This window comes from Lygodium microphyllum, chromosome 8 (assembly GCF_053477565.2).
Source record: "Lygodium microphyllum isolate KBCC chromosome 8, Lygodium_microphyllum_v1.1.10, whole genome shotgun sequence".
Classification (NCBI taxonomy): Eukaryota; Viridiplantae; Streptophyta; class Polypodiopsida; order Schizaeales; family Lygodiaceae; genus Lygodium; species Lygodium microphyllum.
The window spans coordinates 41,343,305-41,369,006 of record NC_141142.1 but is presented as its reverse complement, the minus strand read 5'-3'; the positions used below and the strand labels follow the sequence as shown (position 1 = coordinate 41,369,006).

At 42.0% G+C, this 25,702-nt stretch overlaps 1 protein-coding gene across 8 annotated transcripts in view; it reads right to left on the bottom strand.

The window, feature by feature from the left end:
* LOC148032202 (D-lactate dehydrogenase [cytochrome], mitochondrial-like) overlaps positions 1 to 25,596 on the bottom strand; it is a 178,744-nt gene extending 153,148 nt beyond the window's left edge. For 5 of the 8 annotated variants that reach the window (XM_087682849.1, XM_087682847.1, XM_087682851.1 and 2 more), the window contains exons 1-6: positions 25,209 to 25,595; positions 18,312 to 18,387; positions 17,517 to 17,620; positions 17,376 to 17,424; positions 17,205 to 17,297; positions 16,966 to 17,080 (exon numbers count right to left, since the gene is read on the bottom strand). In XM_087682849.1, coding sequence (XP_087538975.1) covers positions 16,966 to 17,080; positions 17,205 to 17,297; positions 17,376 to 17,424; positions 17,517 to 17,620; positions 18,312 to 18,387; positions 25,209 to 25,510 — 739 coding nt within the window. In that variant the 5' untranslated portion in view covers positions 25,511 to 25,595. Of the gene's footprint in view, positions 1 to 16,965; positions 17,081 to 17,204; positions 17,298 to 17,375; positions 17,425 to 17,516; positions 17,621 to 18,311; positions 18,388 to 25,208 lie in introns of all 8 variants that reach the window. The other 3 variants (XM_087682846.1, XM_087682845.1, XM_087682844.1) reach the window with 3 other exon arrangements.
* Positions 25,597 to 25,702: the final 106 nt, after the last annotated feature.

The following is a 25,702-nucleotide window of genomic DNA, read 5'->3' as shown; positions in this document are numbered from 1 at the left end:
CTATATAGGAGAGAGTCCGCAAGGAGAGAAGGACAGGTCTACCTACACAAACTTGGATTAGTGTTTGTTGGAGAGAGGTGTTGTTTGTGATAGCCAAGGAGATGGGTGTCCTTTCATTTCACTCGAGGATGGTAAACTTATAAGGGAGGAAGTAGACAAACTATATATATTGAGTAGACAAAAGATTAGAGTAGTAGAGTATATTGTCAGCAACCAAAAGTGGCCACTGCAATGCATTGCAGCCCTGAAGCATGTTGTTTCAGTATGAAACATTTCAGTCCCAAGTACAACCCTAGTGCAGCACCCTGATTACCAGACATAAAAGACATTATTTCTGAATAGTAGGACAAATGCCCAAAATCCTCTATAAATAGGGGATATTGTGGACATCCTCTTGAATCCTTGATCCTCCACCATCAAACCTTCAGCCTACAGACACCAACCATCTCCAGTGCTGTCCATAAACCATATGGAGCTGGTGCCACACTATGTTTCAACTGTCGCCATCATCAACTAGCTGCCAACCTACCTGAAGGACATTGCCATCAGGCTGAGACAATCATTCAGCTGCCATCCAGCCAATCGACACCATCAGAAGTCTTTTGCCTGCTGCAGGTCATCATCACAACCTTCTGTACCTGCATTATGATCAGATCAGGCCATGTTCTTTTTTTTGCAACAAGCTTCCATCTCACATCATCAGTAGCCAAAACCCAAAGACAACGAACAAACTGAATGACAATGAATGAATATAGAATATAATGCAATGCTCAATGCAGTAAACACACTATGCAATGAAGAATATTGAGCCTCGAACTCCTATGTCTCAAGGACCAGGGCAAAGATAATGACAATGAGTGAATATAGAATATAATGCAATGCTCAAAGCAGTAAACACACTATGCAATGAAGAATATTGAGCCTCGAACTCCTATGTCTCAAGGACCAGGGCAAAGATAATGAGCAAAAGAGTGTGTTGCACTCTGATGGATCCTGAAACGCAACCGGCAGCCTCCAGATATGTATGGCAATCATCCGCCTCCTCCAACTTTGACTCGGATCCTCTGACTAAGGCCAAGGCCAAGGTGGGGAAAACATTATCTTCTTCAAACCAAGGAAAGGGCTTAGCAACTCCTCCTTTTACTCCTTTCTAGTTTAGGCGATGAGGTCATCCCTCACGACTCTCCAATGCCAGAGAGGGAGTGTGAAAGGGTGGTGAGGTGGGGCCGGTGAGCCTCATCTATACAAATATACCAGTGCACAAGTTCCAAAGAGGGACTTCCCTGACACATTAACCGAAGTCACAAGTTTGGAAATCTTGGGATTGACTTTCAGATTCATGATGGGTTATTACTCGACAGAAAGTGGGATTGGCTACTAGCCCAAGCTCACATGAGGGGACACTTTGGTAGTCTAACTGAAGGCAAGAAATCCATGGTCACGTATGTTCAGAGACATTTTTGACAAGATGATCTTGTATGCTACCGTGAGACATTGTTGATAGACATAGATATCTATTATGATTCTTCTCTATTTTCATGAACTGGTATGATCGACATTGACATTAGGTTCTCTCTGAGGCACCTTAGTGGTAGCTTGATCACCCACTGCTTGGATATCCATGGTTCTATTCTGATAGACTTAGTTGTATGGACTATGATGAATCATTATCATTGTATCATCATTGTATCAGATCACCCATGATATGAGAGAGGATGTTAACAATATTGTTAGCTCATGTGTGAGTGTGAATGTTGTGAAGAAAACTGCTAGGGTTTGCACTGAGGAAACACCGAGTGTACGACCACAATAGAAACACAAAGAGACAGACACAAACACAGAAAGCAAAACTCAAACCCTCAACGAAAAACTCAAAACTCAAACACAAACAAAAGAAGGGAGAGAAGAACACAACTCTGAAATGAATGAATACTGCAAATGAATGTATAAGTGTACAGATACTCAAGGACAGAGCAGTGTGTCCGAGAGTGACATCCACCGAAGACCAATCCCGAGTCTATGACCACCAGTCAAACTGTGAAGAGAGAGGAAGAAACACCAAACGCTGATCACCAAAGTGTAGGCAACTGCAAAGAATGATGCGTGATGATGAAAATGCCAACAAAAGGCTGTAAACACAACTCCCATGTGGAGGAAAATGGTCACCAGCTGTCGCGAGGTGATGGAGAGCTCCAAACGCAACAGCAGAAGGTCGCCTGATGGAGGAGGAGGGCTGCCAAATGTCGCCTACAGCCAGAAGCTGCAAACGCAGGGTGCAAATGAAGGTGGAGATGAGATTGTTCTACAACAACTTCAACAAAATACACTCTTAATAAATGGTAAAAAGTGTAAATTTTAATGCATAAAATAAATTATCTTGGGCATATCATTGTGAGAGTATGCAACGGAAGAGAAACACAAATATAAAAAGAGAAGGGAAGAGAGAGACAAATGAAAAAAAGAGAATGGAAAAAGAAAATCTGCACAAAACTTCAAAAGAATGTTGAATATAAAGAGGACTGACCTTTCCCTACACACAACCCAATGCATCAATGAAGATGAGGATCAGACTCATGATGGAAGACAGCACCAAAGACAAAGAAGTGTCCCAAATATCAGTGTGCGCTGAAACTCTATAAAAGTAAATGATGACCAGCCATTTAGGGCAATACTATCAACAGCAGAAATATGCCAAAACTGGCCGACTACTGCTTGTAAGGGTAAAAAATGCTGGCCAACTAATGAACAACAAATAAAATAATAAAATTTTGTTGTCTCCATCATAAATGCTGGTCGTCTCAATCTAGCCAATGTGAACACAATCCAAATCCATTGGAAAAGAAACCACAAGCTGAAAAATAACCAGCCAAAGTGAACACCTAAAACCAACGGAAAAAAAAATGCATGCTCTAAATAGAGTTGCCTCCTCCATCAAAGCACATAAATATCGAGTGTCAAAGCTCCTAATGTTCCCGTCTGACTCAAACTAGGGCTCACAAACAAGAGAGGACTATGCACAAAACACATGATTGATAACACCCCCTCTCAAATATTGGATGTGGCTGAAGTCCAAAGAAGACGGAATGGATCCAAGGGTGGCAGAAGAAGTGCCAATGTTGATAAAGTTTGTCAATGAAAAAGCTCTCATAATCTTGGGAATCCCCCTTTGAAACATAAGGGGCCAAGGAATCCACAGCTGAAACTAGGCTTCCTCCTCAGATAAGGTGGTAAATAACTTGATTAAGCACTAATTGCAGTAAGCACAAAATTCACATAAACTGAAAATGCACACTTTACCACTTTAATCTTAGAAATTGAACACCCGAGTAGCCTCAAAATTGGCGCCCCTTGCGGTATTTCTTTATCTTAAATTGCAAATGAAGGAGTGCAACTGAGATCCTCTGATCCCCTTTGCTAATCCAACTGCCTCTTACTGTCAAAACTGACCAACAAGCTTCCAAACCAATTTGCTCCTTGTTTTGCTCGGGGATTGGCTTCACCTTGCTTCTTGAAAGACAATTTCAACACTAAATTTGATATTGGCTCGCTGGCGTCTTGATTCTCCCTGAAATTCCTCAATTTCAATTGTTGGAATTCAAGTCCTAGGCCCTCAATTCTGAGCACGCATCCCAAGGTGGTTGTCAAACCCTAATTTATGTTGTAAATTAGGGTTTGCAATAAAGATTAACTGAAATCTCTTCCTCTAATGGCTCAAACTATTGATAAATGCTAAGATAACTTGAGCGATGGCTGGGGATGAAAGAGAATGCTTTAGAGAGAGAAATTTCAGAGTTTCATTGCAAGAAACACTGAAAAGCTATTGCTGCCCTGCTCAAACAGCCATGGAAGCTATCACCTATAGCTTATGACCACTAGAAAGACTATTGTCCCCTCCTGTATGCTATCATCTGCACCAAAAGGACCTTGGGCTGCTGTCACCTGCTCTTGGAGAGCTCTAAACAACTATCACATGCTGTAGAATTGATCCCTTGTGGCTACAAATCACATCAACAGTCTCTTCTTGCTCTCTAACAACCTAGTTCTCTCTCACAATGGCTAGAATAGACTTAAACCAGCCCTTGAAAACGTTTTCCCACTTGCATGGGCAAGTTTTGCCAAGTGGCAATCTTCTACTCCCATTTTTCAATAATTATCCAGCTTACTAAATCAATTTTCAAAATATTAAATCTGAAATTTAATTTGATAATTATTCTAATGCTCAAAAAATTAATTTCACTAGCCAATAATTAAATTAGCCAAGTAAATTTGTCTTCCAAGTATCCTTGAGCAATTATTAGCCCTAAGACCGGTATTAATTAATTAATTAATGCCTAGTCTCTAATGTCACCACCGTCATTAGTGGCCAAGAAATTGATCTAGGCTAAAATCAGATACCGAGTATCACCTAGTACCTGTCAGGCATAACTTATTACAACTTTCACCTTTGACACCCACTGCATCCTCGGCGTCCTTGGCTTATTACCATGAAATAACTGCCATGTGCATCACATGTACTAAATAACCTTACACATTTGATTAATCAGTTAATCAAATGTTATCAACAAGATTAGAGCATCTCAAAATTTTACACTCCTAGCATCACCTCCTCTATCTTAGCATCAGCATCCTTGAACCTAGCGACCATTCTTGGCATCACTCATCAACATCTTGGCTGTTTCTTCCTTGCGTTTGCCAACTCACATACTTCTGAGATCTCTGTTTGCTGCCTAGGCTATCTCCCCAGCATCTCAGGACTATGCTTCACTCCCTCAATAGTTGGTGACCATCTTCCACACCTCCGACAGTATCAGAGGACTACGGTTCACTCCCTTCATTGTGCATATTCCCCCCAGGTGCTGCCGCTTGAGTCAAACAACATAGTGTAATCATCTTTTGAGCTTCGGCTCCACTATATCAACTTTTCTTCACATAGCATGAGTCAATGTATCATCACAGTGTTCTTGTGTTTTTGAGTTTCTCTTCTCTCTCAGTATTTGTTGTACACACTGTGTTTTTGCCCTGCATACCCTACTATCTCTCTACATCATCACATATCTTGACATGGTATCACAGCATACCTATTACTCTTAACATGGTATCAAAGCACAGGAACTCAGAGAGCCAAAGATCTTGTTCAATAGAGAAGGCAAAGACACATTGCGGGTTCGGCATCATCTATTGATTTCCCCCTTCCGCTGTATCACCAAGAGATAGAGATACGCTTCCTCCTCTCCCACCACCCTCCCTCTTACAAGTTGACACTCTAGTGCTATGACTTCTATACAAGTAGCTGAGCGAACCACTGGGTACTCCTCTTCCGGCATCATCGGACCTCCCACCAATGCTTGCTCACATGGATCTTTACTCCGTACACCGCCGGAGTATATGCGTCTACCCCCAAGCACTCGTTGTGCCACCTCTTCCTAAGTCCTCTCAAGAAAAGGAGGATTGTCGTGCCACGGCCTCCTAGCAACCGCCGCAATGCACTACGGAGGTTGTTTCTACTACTTCTAGGATTTCAAGAATGCCACCTCAATAACCCGCAGTTCTACACTCCGCTCCACTAAGAGACGGTGATTGTTGGCTACCATCCCCTCCGCACTTTGCTCCTTCGAGAGACAATGATTGTTCGCCACCTCCCATTACCCCAGATCACAGTCCACTCCATTGAGAGATATCGATTGCTACCTATCCTTGGCTCAACATGAGCCTCCCCTTTTCCCACCCTCGACTACTCAGGTTCGAGAGGCCAACTCTAGGAGGTCCTCGACATCTTCAACGCCCCAGATACCTTCTTCGACACGACCGGCGGCACTTCCTTCGTCATTCGTGATCCATGAGCTTTTAGAGTCCCTCTCTCTCACAAAGGGAGATGTATTCTCTTTGCCCTCAAAGGGAGCTCCTACTTCTTTGGCTTCAAAAGAGGCCCTTCCTCACCACCTTCAAAGGGGACATCTACTCATCATGAAGTTCTTCCACACCCTTCACTCTTTGGGGATGGTTGTCTTCGTGCACTCGTTTCTCCTCTTGATACCCAGGATCTTCACGTACCACTTAGATCGAGGCCTTAGAGATTCAGCCGCAACTTGGTGACGAGGCCTTCAAATTCATTCCAGTATGGAGTTATGAGCTAGTGGCTTCTCTCCCAAGGTGGAGTCACGTTCTATAGTTCATCCCATCTACTATTCCTTACTACAAGTTACCTTTCAAGTGGAAATCTTGGATCTCTGAGATCCTCTATATCTTCTTTGTATCTCTCTTCGCTCCTCTTTCTTCATTCCTTTTTGGGCCTTAAGAGGGGGTGTTGAAAAACCACTTCTTCAATTTTCCTACTTCAGTTAGGGTTTCGCACTAACAACCCTAAAAAGTACTAATGTCCTCATTCTAGTCATTTCATCATCTTCTTGTATCTCTCTTTGCTTCTCTTTCTTCATCCCTTTTAGCGCCTAAGAGGGGGTGTTGAAAAACTACTTCTTAATTTTCCCACTTCAATTAGGATTTCGCACTGACAATCCCAAAAAGGACTGGTGTCCTCATTCTGGTCATTTCATCGGTGAGCACCCACTCAGTGGTGCGCCACCCTAAACAGCTTAGGCCTATAAATAGACCGTCTGTTCATTCATTCACCACCACTTTACTCATTATAAGTGCAGGGAAAAACGTGAGAATGACAATACTTTGAACTTAACGAACTCAATCAATTATCACCATGAAAATTAGAAGAAAGAGAGTGACAAAGAGAAAAGAGTGGACACCACCTTGAGAGGGAAAATGGTCCTCCCGATTTTCAAGAATTTATTGAAACAAACCATGGGCACCAAGTGCCTAAACCATATACAAAAGGGCTGATTCGCTGCAATTCTAAAAATTAGGGTTTTAAAATATTAACTTCTACAAACTCCAGGCAGCAAGTTGATTTTCTTTTTTAGTGCTTGGTTTGAATCAAGCTAAGTAGAAAGTATTTCTTGGAGATGAGATAGAAAGGAGTACAAAGCATGCAGCTGAAATTTCAACATGAGAGCTTGTTTCAAATGAAGAGAGAGACCTCCAATATATAGGTGCGGGGCTTAAATGCTCGAAAGTGAAAAGTAGCAGCTACAAATGACAAGTGTTTGATGAAAATTACAAGCGTAGCAACACTTGTCTCTTCAAAATGACACATGGCCTCTTCTAGATGTCACATGTCACTTTTCTAGAGAAAGAAGCCTCCAAACCTTCTACTCTAAAAATTTCTCAAATGTTAAGAATTTAAGAAGCTGCTTAAGAAAATTTTGTTCCTTGCGAAATTCCGAAGCCTTTGACGTAAACAGAATTTCCATTGAAGCAACTTCCAAAATAGTAACCTCCTAAATTTTAGGAGTCACCAATTTACCTTCTAGAGAGCTTCATTGTAAAGGCTCATCGCTTCATGGTTTGTTTCTTCAATCATGAGCATCTGGTTTTACCTTTTGAAACCACTCATTTTATGGGCTTTTAGTCAATGTGACTATCTGAGTATAAAAGTCTTAGTCATTTGAGCTTTCTGGTCAATCTGACCGCCCGACTAAACTTTTAATTTCTCTTGGGCATCTCGTCAATGACGACCCAAGTGTAATTATAGAGCATTTTCGCCATCGGCCACCCTTAAATAGAGAGATGAATATTTAATAATATTTTAAAACACTTAAATAAAAAATCACCTTTCAAAGTACATGAGTAGCAAATTAATTTGAAATCATTGTGCCAATATATCTTAGTAACAATTGATATACAAAAAGTTTGTTACACTCATTCTTCACCCTCTCTTCTTCCGTCACTCCGACATTCTTCCCTTCTCTCTCCAACCCTTCCATTACCCTCACACCCCTAGTATTTCTCCCCGCAAACCCTATTGTCTCTCTACATTGTCGCATATCTTGACATGGTATCACAAAATACTTGTTACTCTTGACATGGTATCAGAGCACAAAGCTCACATAGCTACAGAACCTGTTCATTAGAGAAGGGAAAGACAAGTTGCGATTTTGACATCATCTATTGACTTGCCCCTTCTGCTGCATCATGAGAAGATAGAGGTGCCCTTTCCTTCCTCTCCTGACCACCTTCCCTTTTATAGGTTGACACTCCAGTGCTATGGCTTCTCCACAGGTGGCTGGACAGACCACTAGGTGCTCCTCTTTTGACATCACCAGACCTCCCACCGATGCTTGCCGACATGGACCTTTGCTCCATACACCACCGAAGTATATACGTCTACCTCCACGCACTCGTTGTGCCACCTCTCCCTTCTAGGATAGAGAGTTTATTTTGCACTGGCTTTCAAATTTTTAAGCTCAAGGCAATAAGACGCATCCGATGCGCACTAAGTCCTCTCGAGAAAAAGAAGGATTGCCAGGTGCCACGGCCTCCTTGCAACCGCCACAATGCGCTACGGAAGGTGTTTCTACTTCTTCTAGGAAGTCAAGAATGCCACCTCAACAACCTCAACTACTCATGTTTAAGAGGCCACCTCTAGGAGTTCCTCAACATCTTCGACACCCCAAATAACTTCTTCAACACAACTAACGGCACTTCCTTCATCATCAAATGATTTGGCATCCGTGATTCAAAAGTTTTTAGATTCCTTATCACTCGCAGAGAGGATTCACAAGGGGATGTACTCTCTTTGCCCTCAGAGGGGGCTCCTACTTCTTTGGCTTCAAAGGAGACCTCTTCCTTACAACATTTAGAGGGGACATCTACTCATCATGAAGTTTTTTCCCATCCTTTACTCTTTGGGGATGGTTGTCTTCGTGCAGTCATTTCTCCTCTTGATACCCAAGATCTTCAGCTATCACTTAAATCAAGGCCTTGTAGATTCAGTCGCGACTTGGTGACGAGGCATTCGAATCCCTTCCAGTATGGAGTTACAGAGCTAGTGGCTTCTCTCTCGAAAGTTCTACAATTCATCATGTCTACTGTTCCTTACTACAAGTTACCTTTCAAGTGAAAATCCTGGATCTCCGGGATCCTCTGCATCTTCTTCATATCTCTCTTTACTCCTCTTTCTTCATCCCTTTTTGGGCCTGAGAGGGGGTGTTAAGAAACTACTTCTTCAGTTTCCCCACTTCACTTAGAGTTTCCATTGACAGACCCAAAAAGAGCTTGTGTCCTCATTCTGGTCATTTTATTATGGATGCCCACTCAGTAGTGCGCCACCCTAGACAGCTTAGGCCTATAAATAGATTGTCACTTCGTTCATTCACCACCACTTCAATCATTCTTCACCCCCTCTTCTTCCATCACTCTAATATTCTTCCCTTCTCTCTCCAACTCTTCCATTGCCCTCACACCCCTTCTGATCGACATTGCAGTTCGTGGTTCATGGCTCCCTTCTAACTTCTTCACCCTCTGCTTCAGGCACCCTATTTCCATCATCAAGTCTTGCGTTTGGAGCTCTCCCAACCTAGCATCAACATCTGCCACATTGGCATCAGCTTCTTTCTTATCAGGCGTCACTCTAGATTTGCATTTGCCTGTCTAGAGGCCTTTCCCTTGCCTGGTGTAACCTCCTCTATCCTGGCACTAGCATCCTTGCACTTGGTGACCATCCTTGTCATCAAGCATCAACATCTGGGCTATTTCTTCCTTGCATTTGACAACTTGCGCACTTCCATGATTTGTGTTTGCTTCCCAAGCCATCTCCCCGACATCTAAGGACTATGCTTCGTTCCCTCGACGGCTAGTGATCATCTTCCACATCTCCCACGGCATCAGGGGACTGCAGTTCACTCCCTCAACAGCTGTCTTTCACCTTTCAATGATTACTTCGATAGTCCACTGCCCAAAGAACTGCATTTCGCTCTCTTCATTGTGCAAATTCCCCACAACTGCTGCTACGTGAATCAAACAACAGAGTGCGGTCATCTTTTGAGCTTCGGCTCCACTACATCAGCTTTTCTTCACATAGCATCGTTCGATGCATCATCACTGTGTTCTTGTGTTTTTAAGTTTCTCTTCTCTCAATGTTTCCCACAAGTGCACCTGAGTCAAACAGCACAATGCAGTCATCTTTTCAGCTTCGGCTCTACTGTATCAACTTTTCTTCACATAGCATAATTCAGTGCATCATCACCGTGTTTTTCTTGTGTTTCTGAGTTTCTCTTCTCTCTCAGTGTTTTCCATATTGTCATGAGAATATGTATTTTTGAAACCTCACTTAACATGTGGATTAATTTTTAATCACATGATTAAGTAAATATTGCACATGTGAGGTGCAACTGGGGTTAAAGTAAATTTACAAGCCCGAGACCCAAAGAAATCACGGGATGTCAAAGGCAAAGGTTGCTATAAGTTATGCCGCACAGGTACTTGGTAGTATTTGGTACCAATTGTTGGCCTTAGTCATTCATTTGGCCATAAGTGTCAATTGGTGACACTAGAGAAGTGGCATTTAATGGTACCTAACGCCAAACTAGTGGCCAAAGATAGCGCAGAGACACTCAAGGATGGAAGTTGCCTAGCCAATTTAATTATTGGCTAGTCAGATTATTTTTCAGGGCACCTAAATAATTATTAGATTAATTTTTAATATTTAAAGACTGAAAATTAATATTTAACTATGAAAAATACTGAAAAAACTTAATTGCGACTTAGGACTATTGCATTATTATTGAAATTGTTCTTAGCAGTGAATTATTGTTGAAATTATTCTCAGCAGTGAATTACAACAAGCATGTCTTCACATGGTGATACGGGATCAAGTGGAGAGGATGCATCACTCCTTGGTCGATCACGTGGTGAAGAGGGAAATGCAATGACTAATGTTGGGCATGGTTCTCAGCATGGACAGCATGCTAAAAATGTGGGAAATGACCCAAATGTTGGCACTTCAATACATAAAGAGGCTGATGACCGCCGGCAAGGGGCTGAAGAATTTGATGATAGCTTGAAGAATCGAATGCATACAGTAGCAAATCTTTTTGCTGAATTGGCAAAGGATCCCCAATTTACTCGATTCTTAAATGCACCAAAGAAGGACAACAAAGGCAAAGAGAAGAAGACACCTTCTATAGCTTCGGGACAGCCACAAGAACCGAAGGAAGTGCCTAAGTCTTCTTTAGAAGAGCCCAAAATGCCTGATGAGCACAAACAGTTCGTATCCGTGGGGCAGCAAGTGCAAATGCATGGCCAACTTGGAAGTGCCAATCCATGGGAACATGAGCAACAAGACAATAATGCACATGCAAGCATGGGACAACAAGGATACTTTGGTGGTGGTACCATTTTTCATGCTATTGTTGGACAAGCACCGCATACGGGAATGTATGGCACAAATCCCTATGGTATGCAGCAGCCAATGCATGGCTCACAACACCCAATGTATCCCAGTAATGCAAGTGGAATGCCCAACCCCGTGTATGGCAGCATAGACATGATGCCTGGGGCACAAAGCGGGCCATATTCATATGTATCGGCACCCCCAAGGACTGTTGGAGCACAAGGATTTGGTGCTGGTCATATAGGTGCTTTAGATAGTGCTGGTTTACATGCAAAAACAGCCAATGCACGCTTTTTGCAGCAGCCCATTTATGATAACTTGACTCCCATAGGTCCACCGAAGGACTATGATTAAGGTGGCAAAAGCGCGAAGTTTGAGCCTTTCAGTGGTGCACAAGATAGGCTGAAAGCACTTGTTTTTTTTCAACAGTTTTATGCAACCTATTTTGCAGGCAACTTCAAAGAGGCATCTAAGATACGCAAGGCAACCACATTTTTTAAGGGAAATGCATTGCAATGATGGTCTATACTTCTTATTCAAGGGAAGTCACCTACCACTTGGGTCCAGTTCAAGCAAATGTTTGCTTCAAATTGGTTGACAAGTACCTTTGAAGTAGACATTATGACAGCACCTGATCGCCACAGACGTGCTTTGCAGTTTGCAAAGGGTGATTATGAATTGCTGCGTTTTGAAAAGGCAAGGCTGAAAAAGATGAAAGGAAGAGAAAGATTGTATCCGATGTTGAGTATGAGATACTATGGGCCCTTCCAGTTGTTGGAGAATATCAACGATGTAGCATATCGGCTGAAATTACCTCCACGTTGGTGGATACACGATGCCTTTCATGTCAGTTTGTTGAGGCATTTTCATGGTGATGTGCCAAAGGATATGTCTGTTGAAATTCACGCTAAGGTGGAGAAGCTAGATGAGATTTTGGTACCTGAGCACATTTTCGCACATAAGGAAAGAAAGGTCAAAGGTAAAGTTTCTAGGAGATACTTCGTGAAATTTTAGAATTATTCACCAATGGATGCCAAAAGGATGGAAGAGGATGACTTGGCAAACCATCCTCAATTGTTGCAGCTTTACCTAGATGCCTTTCAGTTAGAGCTAACTTTAGTTCAGACTCCGTCAGGTTTAGTAGAGCAAAGGTCCGGAGTATTGCCTGATGCTCAAGGGGAAGATAGCACTTCCCCTCCTCTAGTTATGGACAGCTCTCGTATGTAGTGGATCTCGGATGTATTCAGCATGCATCCAAGGTACTACGCTGACAGTATGTTTGCCATGAGGTCACTACTTAGTGTACTAGTCACTGTGAGATATATGCAGATGAGTATGAGTTTCACCCGGGCATTGGAACTATACTTTTGCATCAGCTAATGATCAACTTAGCATGAATTTCGCCTCAATTTTGAGACAAAAATTCTGATCAATTTCAGCTCAGTTTTTTATCAGCTTGAGAACCGTTTATGGTCACTTTTTGGATCAGTTGTGCATCAGTTTTTGCACTGATTGTTGGTCAATTTTCGCAATGAGTTTGTGATCAATTTGGGGTCACATTTGCAGCAATTTGTGATCAGTTCTCAGATCACCAAGTGATCAGTTTATGATCAGTGTATGCTCAGTTTTCAATGGTTTACATCTAGTTCCATGGACAACACCATATGTTATGATGCCATTTAGGTTTTAGCCATGGTTTATGCTTGGTTTTCGCTATACTATGGTTTGGTTTTACTAGATGAGTTAAGCTCATGAGAAACGGACATGTCACATGATAATCTCGCAATGTTTTTGAGATTCTTTGTGAGTCTTATGCTATGTCATGTTGACTGGTAATTTTCAGCATATGTTGGCCATAGGAATGGTTGAACAGCAATACGCAATGTTGTGTTGACTATGATGCCCTATGGAAATTCCAGTGTAATACTTTGCTTTTGATGCATTTAGCAGTGCAATCAAGGATTGCAAGGATTTCAAGGGGGAGGGTTGTTATGAAAACATGTATTTTTGAAATCTTACTTAACATGTGGATTAATTTTTAATCACATGATTAAGTAAATGTTGCACATGTGAGGTGCAACTGGGGTTAAAGCAAATTTACGAGCTCGGGACCTGAAGAAATCACGGAATGTCAAAGGCAAAGGTTGCTAGAAGTTATGCCGCACATGTACTTGGTAGTATCTGGTAACAATTGTTGGCCTAGGTCATTCATTTGGCCATAAGTGTCAGCTTGTGACACTAGAGAAGAAGCGTTTAATGGTACCTAATGCCAAACTAGTTTGAATTTCGAAGGGAATCGGGAGAATCCCATTGTAAATCAACTTTTTCTTCAATAAAGCTAAAGAAATACCGAAAGGGGTGCCAAACAGTAGGTAAATTTGTATTTTCAGATTTGCATTAATTGTTTGCTGCTGTAATTAAATTGTAAACAGGGATTTACCACCCATCCACGGAAGGAAGGCTGGTTACACATACACACTTTGTGTTTCTCCCCGCAAACCCTACTATCTCTCTACACCGTCGCATATCTTGAGTCTTGACATGGTATCACAACATACCTATTATTCTTGACAAATTGTAGCCAATTAAAGGGGAAATTTGATATTTCATGCTGCTGATCATTTCTGACAGTCCATTGTATTGAAGTTTGAAGAGAGATCTGCCTATATCTCAATGTACTTTACATTGGAACGATAAAAGTTGAAGGAATACCACAACGGGTGCCAATTATTGGGGCCAATCGGGTATCTGCTATCCAGGAATTAAGTGGTAAAGTGTTCATTTCAGAGCTGTAAACTTGCTGTAATTTAAGTCAAATCAGGTCGTTTACACCCTGTCCAAGAAGGAAGGCTAGTTTCAATTCCAATCCTTAGCTTATCATACACCTATCCTCCCTAGGCTACTCCTATGGTTACCATGCCTATGCCTAGTCAGCCCACACACATGTATGGATCCACTATGCACACATCTCCAATGCATAGTGGGCACTTTAAGCAAACTCCCAAGTGCACTCCAATCCCTCACTCTATTCTACTCACCACTCAGCACTCACACTCTAGTTGCTACGATCAAAACACTTTGGATGAGAGACCAAACGCAATGTATCAATCTCGATCACAAGCTACAATTCTTCATTAAGGGAATGATCTGAAAGTTAAGATGGGCATGTTTAGGTTGTTACTCACTGAGTTTGCCACCATTGGCCCACAGAAGCCAAATTAAGATCAAGTCACATTTTTCTAAATAAGTTGCCTCCTAAATACTTCCACTTCATGCACCAAACCATTTCGTTGCCTGAATTGCCAACGTTTTACGAGTTCGAATAACAACTCTTGTGTTACATAAGACTCCATGATCAAGTCCGCAAAAAGACCCCCTCCCCCCCCCCCCCCATTGTCCACTCAAAGGGGGCTCTCACACCCTCTTCTTCAAAGGGAAATTTCAAAAAATGGCAAGAACTATAAAGGGAAAAAGCCAAGTTCTAACAAGTGTGACACCCCCTCTTCAAAGAAACCAAAGAATCTAGACCTATCTAGTAGCAACTTCCTAAAATGAGTAGATTTTGCACTCACTACCAACACTTGGGTAATGTAAACGAGGAGAGTCATAACACGAAACCGCAATTGCGCCCATGCACAATACTTCCCCTCGGCAACTTGGTTAGAGGGGGTCCTCCTACACTTGCACTTGCTGCTCTTGTTCCTCCTAGTACCCAACAACCTCAATGATGCATTCGAAGGAGCATATAAGACAATTGTGATACCATTAGAGCTTCCTTTTGACGAACCAAACTACAATGAGAGAGGAGAGCAATTGTGAGTCTACTACAATCAATTTTTTAGCCTTCTTTTCCTTTATCCATGGGATTGAATAGAAAGAGTACAGTCCATTTCAAGCTTGAGTACAAGTGGGCTATGCGAGAGATAGCTTGAGCTTAAGTTTTAGAAAGTGGAAGCACTTGAAAGAATAAGTGCCCATTGTATTGAGCTCTCATTGATGCCGACAAAGTATAAGAAATGCGCTTTAACACCATGATGGAGATAGAGATATAGAGAAGTAGACACTAGAGAGAAAAGAAAATTGAGTAAATAAAGGCAAAAAGAGAAGTAAACTGAGACTGATGAACTGTGCAATGGTGTGCTCCCTAAGGCAAAAAAAATTCGTCCAAACTGTAAATGGGCTGACCATGTCAGCCATACGGTCACTGCAACCAGTCACCAAGCATAAATCCTAGGGCCCAAAAACAAGCTAGAAAGGTACTCTCAAAAGTAATGATTAACTCCCATTGCACTGCTATCTCAACTAACCCATGGAAGCATTTGTGACTAAAGTTGTGAGAACAGTTTCTTTCATTGCTTTAGGCAACTATGATTGGTAGGATCCAATAGTTGGCAACAGTTCAGAAGCTTGAAATGGGTTCATCTTCAGCAAAGGCAAATCAAGTGTTGATTTATTTTTATAAAGTCTGTGAAGACTTTGCAAAAGCTCAGGATGCATTCACATGGCAAGCAAACAAATCTGAGTAAAATGTTTCTTTTTTTGGTAAGACACACACACTCCAGTGCCCACGAGGGGGGCGCCCCCTGCCAAAATTTACAAATACAGCAGGCAAGAACCATGTCAGCATTGCTCCTATACGCAAGTACAATAGCTCACAAGTCAAATGAGCAATAGAACCTGATTGCATTGGGACTCTCCTCCTAAGTGAGCCTACCCAGGAGGAGGACAAACAGTGTAATATGTTGTTCCTTTAAGGAGAGGGTTTGGGTTTACCTCAGAAGTATGAAGCATAGACTCAAACAAGTAGGAAAAAAATTTCCAAAATTGCCATTACAACGTTTGGCCCAATCTTCATCATCAAAAACAAATCGCACATTTCACTAGAAAGCAGCTTCAAATTGGCTGAATCAGTCTCCAGTGCATGCCTTCAAAGGAGAAACTTGCGGACATATTCACGAATAAGCTGAATGTTGCAACTCTCAAGATACTATTCAGTTAAACATGGTATGGCCCAATACCATTGTGCCTGAAACAGAAAGGTGATTCCTGTTAGAATGCCAAGTTGAGGAACAATTGACAGATATGTTTGGATTCATTGCTGTTAAAAACGGTGGCATTGACAGTAAACATGAGCAGGTGTTGACATGACATACTGAGCTGAAATATGCTATTTCTCAATGAATGGGCGACTTAACATGTCCTCAAGTTCAGGATAAGACCATACTGACGAATCATTCTCTCCATTAAGAAAGATACACAAGTAGTATTAAAGGCTTCAAAACTTCATAAACACAGTAAGTCTTCACTGCAGAAGCAGATAGCAATAGCATGGAGCCTCTGCTACCAAACCAAAGCTTTCAGCACAGTGTAGCTTGCAGTAAAGAAGTTTTCAAACCTTTTCTTATCAGTTCAGAAGCTGTCCTCGCCTTTCTCAGGCTATCTTAACTAGGATTGTAGGTGTTATTCATTAATGTTGTTTCCCTTATGTCAAGAAACAATGCTATTAAATCATGGCCCCGATCAAGTCTAGGACACTGGACTGTACTGAATGGAGTGTGTGTCTTGAGGACTGTTGAAACAATAGCTTTATGAATATAAACATTATGCGTTATTAAAAGCTTTTGATAGCTTTTAGGACTTTCAAAAAGAGAGATCCAGGGAAAAACCCCACAGAGACTAGCAGCTTTGCCAAAAGAATGTAAGACTATAAAGGCCCATTTCCAAACCTGGATCCAAAGGAAAGAACAATCCATAGGGCTTTAGATAGTCATTGAGTTCCATCCAGCCAATTCCAGGTTCCACAACTACGTCCATGTCTTCAACATGGAGACTCTTGATTTTCTGCAAACAACACACAAATGAACATAGGCCAAAGTCCTGAAAGAAGTAGGATATATCTGCATAAAAGAAGCAAATTTTTAACTCCCAAACACCTGAATAGAGTGGTATATAGACATTCCTTTACCTTCATTAATCCCATATCAATGCTTACACCACCCTGAGGAGTTAAAATTTGTCCTTCAATAGAGGTTGCTCCTCCATATGGAATGACAGGGATCTAGCACAATGAAAATCCTTCATTATCAGTCATGAACCACATTAAAGTCACAAAACATAATTATAGGTCTGGATTCACCTTATGCTTGTTGCATGCTTTAACAATTTGAACCACATCGTCCTGAGACCTGACTTTCATCGTGTGAATCAGAGGCATTAATGAAGAAATCAGTAACTTCTAACCATATAAAATAAAAGACAATGAGGTTGAACAGACAACCTTGGGTAAACTACCACATCTGGAATATTTATAGCAGGATGAAAAGTGTTGGGAGACTTTGAATGAAGCAACCGCTCCTCCTCATCTATGACAACACCCTCAACCTACAAAGGGACAAACTATAGCTTAGAACTCAAATTATGACTTGACATGCCCTTTTTTTTGACTCAATGCATTGCAGCCGTATTGCAGAGTCAGACCTAGTCTATACATCTTCTTGGACAGATATCACAGATATGTCTGTGACTTTAGAAAAGGCTGATCTTCAGGAAGTTGCGACTGTAGCAGACAGCCAAAAAGTCAAAAACAACCTACCAAAGGGGAAAATACAAATTCACAAACCTTGTGTTATAAAGGGAGAGACTATTGATTGTTACATGGAACCGACACCTCCACAATATGGAGAACAAGGTTCCCATGCTTGCATGTTGGGCCCTTGAGGGATATCATGATTCTTAGTGCAAGAGTTTGTGCAGCAATGTGTAGAGCATGAGAAAGAAAGACCCAAGATAGTTTGTTGGCCTAGATGTACAAACATTTTCCTTATCCAAATGTGACATTCAAACAATGTTAAGCAAGCACCTAGGTTTTCACAATAGGCATATTCTGTGTGCTTCTGAGCAATCTGCCCATTTTGTCATAGACTTCCGAGGGTTGTATCAATGCGAAAAATTCCCAAATACTGACTGCGGATTCTTGAAATGGGAAAAGAAAAATGCCACAGACGTTTTTGCTGATTGAGAAACAGTCAAACTTATACAGGAGATGCTTAAGCAACAGAAGAATTTCACTTACACCACAGGCAGCCTTGAGTTCTTCAAGCAGTGAAGCTGGCAATGCACGAATCTGCGCATGGGATAAATCCTGTGCCCTGTAATTATGCATAGGCATAGAGTGAGCCCATAATGACAGACTTTTGCACCATAAACATGTGCCTTGTGCTACCCAGACGCTAGTATAACCCAACCAATCAGCTTATAATTGTCACTGCTTAGTCTTGTCTACAAGAAATTTTGTTTGGTTCAATTCAAACAGCTCCATGATATGAAACATTGAAAAAGACAGAAGAAGATAATAGTCCTATCATCTCATTTTGATTCAGGAATTCTTTCTTTTAACTGAGATATGACACATGCATCTGAACGTCCACAAGGGAGGCACCTCCTCTCCTAATATTAACAAAGAGGACACTGACGTCTCTTAAAATACTATAATAGACCTGTAGTCATTATACAAATCCCATGGCACGCAGAGAATCCCATAAGTCCAGTGTGAGAAATTGAAAATACCATGGCCACAGGCCGTAAAGGCCTCCAGGAGGCCAAGGAACTTGACAAGAGAGAGAAAAAGGTTACAGAGTATCTGCTTGCGCTACCTTGTGTATTTGAATTCCAAAATTAATAGAATCTCTCATTCTTGTGTATGCAAATTCGAGAGCCTTTTCTTCCCTAGTTTCTTCTTCCCACTCTTGCTTACCATAGCTTTGTGTGAGAGGTTGAGAGAGTGAGAGAGAGCTTGGAGGAGGTTTCCCCTCTCCATTTTCTTGTTTCCCTTCTTTTTCACCTCCCCTTCTCCATGCAGTGTGCTTAATCAACAAAGGTTGTTCTTAGTGTGCAAATAGGATAAAGGTTGCCAGACAAATGATCAAGACAACTTGATCTTCGTATGCACTGACTTGGATCCTCTTCCTCAATCACCCTAACTAAGGAAAAGGACCAACCAAGTAATCTAGTGGTCAAGAGACCCTGGACTTGCACAAACATATGTCCGACCAAGTGATGCATGCAGCAAGCGTTGAACCCACAATTTTGTGATTCTGAGCCCAAACTTTAACAATCAGGAACATCACCTTTGAAAATTCAGGAAGTGTTTGCCAAATTATCCCAATGTGAACAAGGCAGGCAAAGTCTTCAAACAAACCAATGAGCTTTGAGATTGATTATGATTATGATTCAGCCAAGGCATACTATCTGATGTGATGATCTAGCCCTTCATTGACCCTAACAAGTCCGGCAATACACAAGAAAGCAGTCCAGCTGGGATAAGGTCTTGTTGGAGGTCAGTTGGGGATGTGCAGCAGTTCGAGGAGAGTGTGAGTGACAGCGAGAGTTAGAGAGGGAGAGTGAAAGTACCAACACTGTGTAGGTACACAAAGAATAAAATGTATTTATACTTAGGGCACATAAGGGTGCATTCACATGTACAACTAAATAATGTGCGTGTACTATACACGGAGGTCAAACAAGCCTTTATCCCAACAACCTCCCACTTAAAGGTCTGAAGCAAACCTCTAACCAACTCCCACTAGTCATATGCAATCCTCACGCTGAGCTTTGCTTAGACTTTTAGTGAGAACATCTAAAAGGTTGTCCTGTGTTTTGATCTTGGTCAATGTGATTAGACCATCTTCTAGAATCTGTCTGATGAAGTGATATCGCACATCTATATGCTTTGTGCATGAATGATGCGTGGCATTCTTAGCCAAATACACAGCACTCTGGCTATCACATCCCAAAATTGCAGTACCCATAGACATGCTGAGATCCTCTCCAAGTCTGCTCAACCATATAGCTTCCTTAGAAGCTTCAGTAGCTAATATGTATTGAGCAGTAGCTGATATGTATTGAGCTTCAGTAGTACTCATGCGACGATGTTCTACAACCTCAAACACCAAGAAACAACCCCACCAGCAACTGTAAAGACATACCCGTTGGTGGACCTACGAGTGTCCAAGTCTCCTGCCATGTCTGCATCACAATAACCTTGCAAACCAAGTGCACCCTGCCCATAGCAAATACACTTTCTTTGTGTACCCTTTAGATATCGAAGAATACACTTGACAGCCTCCCAATGTGTTTTGCTAGGATTTGACATAAGCCTGCTAGCAACTCCCACTGCATGAGCAATGTTTGGACAAGTAGCAACTATAGCATATATAAGAAAGCCACAAGCTGATGCATAAGGGACTCCCTTCATAGCATTTGCTTCCACGTCATCTTTTGGGCTGATGGCTTTACTAAGCTTAAGGTAAGAAGGCAAGGGTACCCCAAAAGACTTAGCTTCAGCCTGTTAAATCTGTCCAATACCTTTTCAGTGTACTTTTCTTGAGATAAAAACAACGATTTTTGCATTCTATCTCTACAAATCTTCATGCCCAAAATATGCTCTGCATTCCCCAAATCTTTCATGGAAAAGGCTGATTTTTTAGAGCATCCAAGCTAGTCTTTCTTCTTCCAACTAGCAACATATCATCCACATACAAAACAAGTATGATGGGGTTGCCATCTGTATCCTTTTTCATATATAAACAATGATCTGTATGGCTGCGTGTAAACCCATGAGATAACATAAAAGTGTCAAACTTTTTGTACCACTGCCGTGGTGCTTGCTTCAGCCCATACATGCTGCGTTTTAGTTTACACACCATCTGCTCTTTTCCAAGAACTACAAAGCCCTCGAGCTTTCCTTATCAATGTCAACATGCAAGAAAGCTGTTTTCACATCCATTTGGTACAGCTCTAAGTCCAATACAGTAGTGAGAGCAAAAAGCACACGTAGAGTGGCTATCTTCAGAATAGGTGAGAAGACCTCTTGGAAGTCAATCCCTTCCTTCTGTGCATATCCTTTAGCAACCAGTCTTGCCTTGTACTTGGGTTTCCCATCAACTGTCTTTACTTTGTAAACCCATTTGTTTGGAAGAGGCTTCCTTCCTTTGGGCAACGACACAAGATCCCAAGTATCATTTGCATATAGAGATTTAATCTCTTCTTGCATAGCTAGCTCCCACTTATTGCTGAATTCGCATGACTTGGCCTCTTTGTATGTAAGAGGCTTACCCTCATCTATAAGCATCACATAATGCAAGGAGGGGTCAAACCTATGTGGTTGCCTTCTCACGCGTGTAGACCTGCGTACCCAATGATTAACATTTTCAAGAATTTGGTCTACATCTAGAGGTATGTTATTTTCAGCATTTATTGACTGTTGTAAGCCATTTCCAGCATGCTGTTCATGCTGTACAGCACCTTTATTTTCATTACCAGCACCTGCATTTTCATAATCAGCAAGTCTATCTTGCTGTCCATGACCTCCTTGTGCTCCTACTTGCTGTCCATCATCATCTGGCTCAAAAATAACCGGCTCATCATCAATTTCAGCCTGTGGTACAGCACTATGAGGCTCATTTTCTGAAGTAATAGGTGGCTGTAAATTCTGAAATTTGACATTTTTCATATCTTCATTAGAGGCTAAAGTACCTTTCAGCAATTTTGCCTCATTAAACACAACATTACGACTGCAAATAATTTTCTTGGACAAAGGTAACCACACTCTGTAGCCAAATTCACCCTTATCACCATAGCCCATGAAACTGCCTTTGGTAGATTTTGGGTCAAGTTTGTTCCTCAACTCATCTCTAACATGCACAAAAGCATCACAGCCAAATATACGTAAATGGTCATATGAGGCCGATTTGCCAGACCAAACCGCCTCAGGGATGCCATTATTTAAGGACATGTTTGAAGAGCAGTTGCAAATGTGAATTGCAGTTTTGAGTGCCTCTCCCCAAAATTCATGAGGGAGATTAGCAGTGGACAGCATGCACCGCACTCTTTCACATAAGGTCCTATTATATCTTTTAGCCACCCCACTTGAAGAAGGGTTGTAAGGAGTTATAAGCTCCCTCTTAATTCCATGCAAGTCAAAAAAGAACTTGAATTCAGTAGATGTGAACTCACCCCCATTATCAGTTCTCAAGCGTTTCAACTTTCTACCTGTCTGAGTGGTCACAAATGCATGAAAAGTTTTAAAAACAGCAAACACTTCACTTTTCTTTTTCAACAAGTATACCCAAAAAAATTTTGAAACAATCATCAATAAAGAAGACAAAATATACAGCACCACCCAACGATTTTACGTGCATACTACATACATCAGAATGCACTAAGTCCAAGACATTGGAATGCACTAAGTCCAAGACATTGGACTTACGAGAGACACCAAAGTAAAAGGAATTTTTTATTTGCTTTCCAAACTAACACTCATTACAAAAACCAAGTTTAGAGCATTTTCTATCAACTCTCTTCAGAGAGGTAAGAGCATCAAGTCCTTTATGGCTCATATGGCCTAATCTCTTATGCCATAACTCCAAATGACATCAAATTTCAGCAACTGCAAGAAACTTGTCATTCAAGGCTTTACAGTGCAAACAATACAAAGTGCTCTTCTTGGTTCCTTTTGCAATCACCATGGAACCCTTTTTCACTTTCCACAATCCACCACCAAACAATGTAGTATAACCATGCAAGTCAAGCTGACCAACAGATAGTAAACTCTTTTTAATGCCAGGCACATATCTAACATCTTTCAACACAAGGTCTTGCCCATTGTCTAAAGACAAGTGTACACTGCCAATCCCATCAATGTTGCAAGCATGTGTTATTTCCAAGATACACCTTTGCATAACTGCCTACATTAAACATAGCAAAACACTCCAAGAAATGAGTTACATGGAAAGAGACACCAGAGTCGACAATCCAAGTCTGAGTGACGCCATCATCAACTAATAAAAGTGCATCAATCACATCAACCTTGGTAATCTGCATATCCTGCATGTGATATACAAGGACATCATAATCAACTGCACATAATACATCAGACTTCGTATCCGAAAGCTTCTCTATGACCACACTGGAGGCCACATTGGCCTTTTCCTTGCCTTTAGCTGCCTCAGATGCATCTGTCTTATCCTCCTTCTTCTTTTTGTCTCCTGCATTCTTCTCTCTCTTGTTTCTTCTTGTAATACTTGCAATCACGTTTCTTGTGGCCCTTTCGACCACAGTGATAGCAAGTAATGTCACTCTTTTCCTTTCCTTTGCTCTTGCTTCTGTTTCTCTATCTTGCATTTGCATTTTTCTTTTCAACCCTGCCTCTTACATTATAAGCTGAGTTACTGCCTTCTCCACTAGACATACGTCTAATTTCTTCATTCAAGATTGAACCCATCACCCCATCATATAAGAGATTGGGGTTATTGCTGAGAGAAACCACCAAGGTCTCCGAAGAATCAAGCAATGTCATGATCAAAAAGATCACCCTCAACTTAACATCAAAGTCCAAATTTGCATCCTTGAGCTGGTTTAAAATACCTGTAAATGCACGCAAGTGCTCGGTTGCAGGCTTTGACTCATCTAGTCGCATATTCACCAACTTGCGCATTAAGTACACCTGATTAACAAGTGTGGTGATCTCATAGGTAGTTTTCGGCTTCTCCCATATTGCATAACTTGTATCTAAACCCTAAATGTCTGTCAAGATGTCATCAATGACACCCATCTTAATGTAAGCCACAACCTTTTAGTTTACTCTCGCCAACTCTGCATCAGACATTTGTGCGGGTTTATCTTCCTAGCCATGACCATCAAACTCTTGATGACTAAATTGGAAGAAGTTGCAATCATTTTATCACGAACACAAGAGTAAATGCCTTGGCCTGTAAAAGCACAAGCTGAACTAGCAAACACATTGTTGTTCTTCCTCAAACAGTAATAAATCTCTACTGTTTGTACATGAACCAGTCACCACACAGGCAAAAATGAAGAAATTTACTAAATTTTACACAAAGCTCTAAAATTTCAGGTCCAAAAGTACATAAATGTCAGCCAATCTGACCTAGCTGAGCAAAATTTTACCAATACATGAAAAGCCCCGATTTTCTGGGATCCAATGTCAAGAAATTTTACTCAAAAGGGCAAAATTCTAACAAATTTGGAAAAATCCCCAATTTGATTGAGGTCACCACGCGCAATGTCTACACTTTCTGACCTAAATCTCACTGCCAGGCATGGACGGGATTAAATCTGATAAAAGCTCCAAATTTTTGGGCTCATATTTGTCCAAGTCTGAGATCTGTGCCTCCAGTACGCGAACCCCCCGTTAAAGGAAAATAATTCAAAAAAGATCTATGCCTCCAGTTCCCGTTTCCGTTGACCCGTCAGGCGGGTCGCGTGACGCTGCCTGCCTGTTACGTGGCACCCGGCTGCGGGCGCGCCTGACCTGTCGTGTGGCGCCTACAGCCCACTCTGTCCACCGGTCTGCTGCCCTATCACCCAACTCTGCCCTGTCGCCAGTCTGCCGACTGCTGCCCTGTCACCTGGTCACACTCGACCGCAGCTTGCCTATCGCCTATTGCCCGACACGCTGGTCGCCAAGCACTCCAGCCGTCTGCTGGTCGTCAGCTCATCAGCTAGTCAAAGCTTCCACCTGGGCCTGCTTGCTGGACATCAGCCCTGTCACGTGCCAGTCGACTGCACCTTGATCTCGGAAAGCACGCAGACTCTTAAGCTCTGATACCAGTTGTTGGAGCTCAGCTGGGGATGTGCATCAATTCGAGGAGAGTGTGAGAGCGACAGCGAGAGTCTGAGAGGGAGAGTGAAAGCACCAACAATGTGTAGGTACACAAAGAATAAAATGTATTTATAGTTAAGGCACGTAAGGGTGCATTCACATTTGTAACTAAATAATGTGTGTGTACTATACAAGGAGGTCAAACGGGCCTTTATCCCAACAGGTCTTCCTTAACAAATCCGGGAAATTCAAATACATTCACAAGAAAGCAGTCCGGCCAGAATTTTCCCCCGATCCCAATATGCATTCCTGATTACAGGAATGCTAAAACGCTTGCAAAACTCGCACCTGGACCGATCATCCTCTTCTTCGGAGAACGCAATGGCATGGTCGAGCGAGAGAGCAGATGATGCTCCGGCAAAAAGGAGGCAGACGGGGAGAGAAAGCCATCCAGAGGCGGGATCTGAGGAGCTGCTATGACCGCCGCCATTGCTGCTGCTGGTGCGGCTACGTTCCCCCAACGAAGAGGGGAATGGCGCATTGACAGCTGAACACAGGGAAGGCTGAACAGCAGCCCTGCTTTTTCTTCTTGTTGCTGCTGATCGTGAACCTGAGAGCAGGCGACGGAGGGGAAGACGGGACGATGCCATGGCTGCGCCGCAGAGAGTCGCAAACAGGGCGCCCCCTTTCAGTTCGGGGCCAGGAAGAATTTTCAAGTCTCATTGACAGTGTCAGGTGATGACTCATCACGCTGTGGTCGCAATCTAGCATCTCAGGTAATGATTCTCTGGGACCCACCGCGAAGAACCAAACGCAGCCAATGTTTTTCTCTTTTTCTTTTT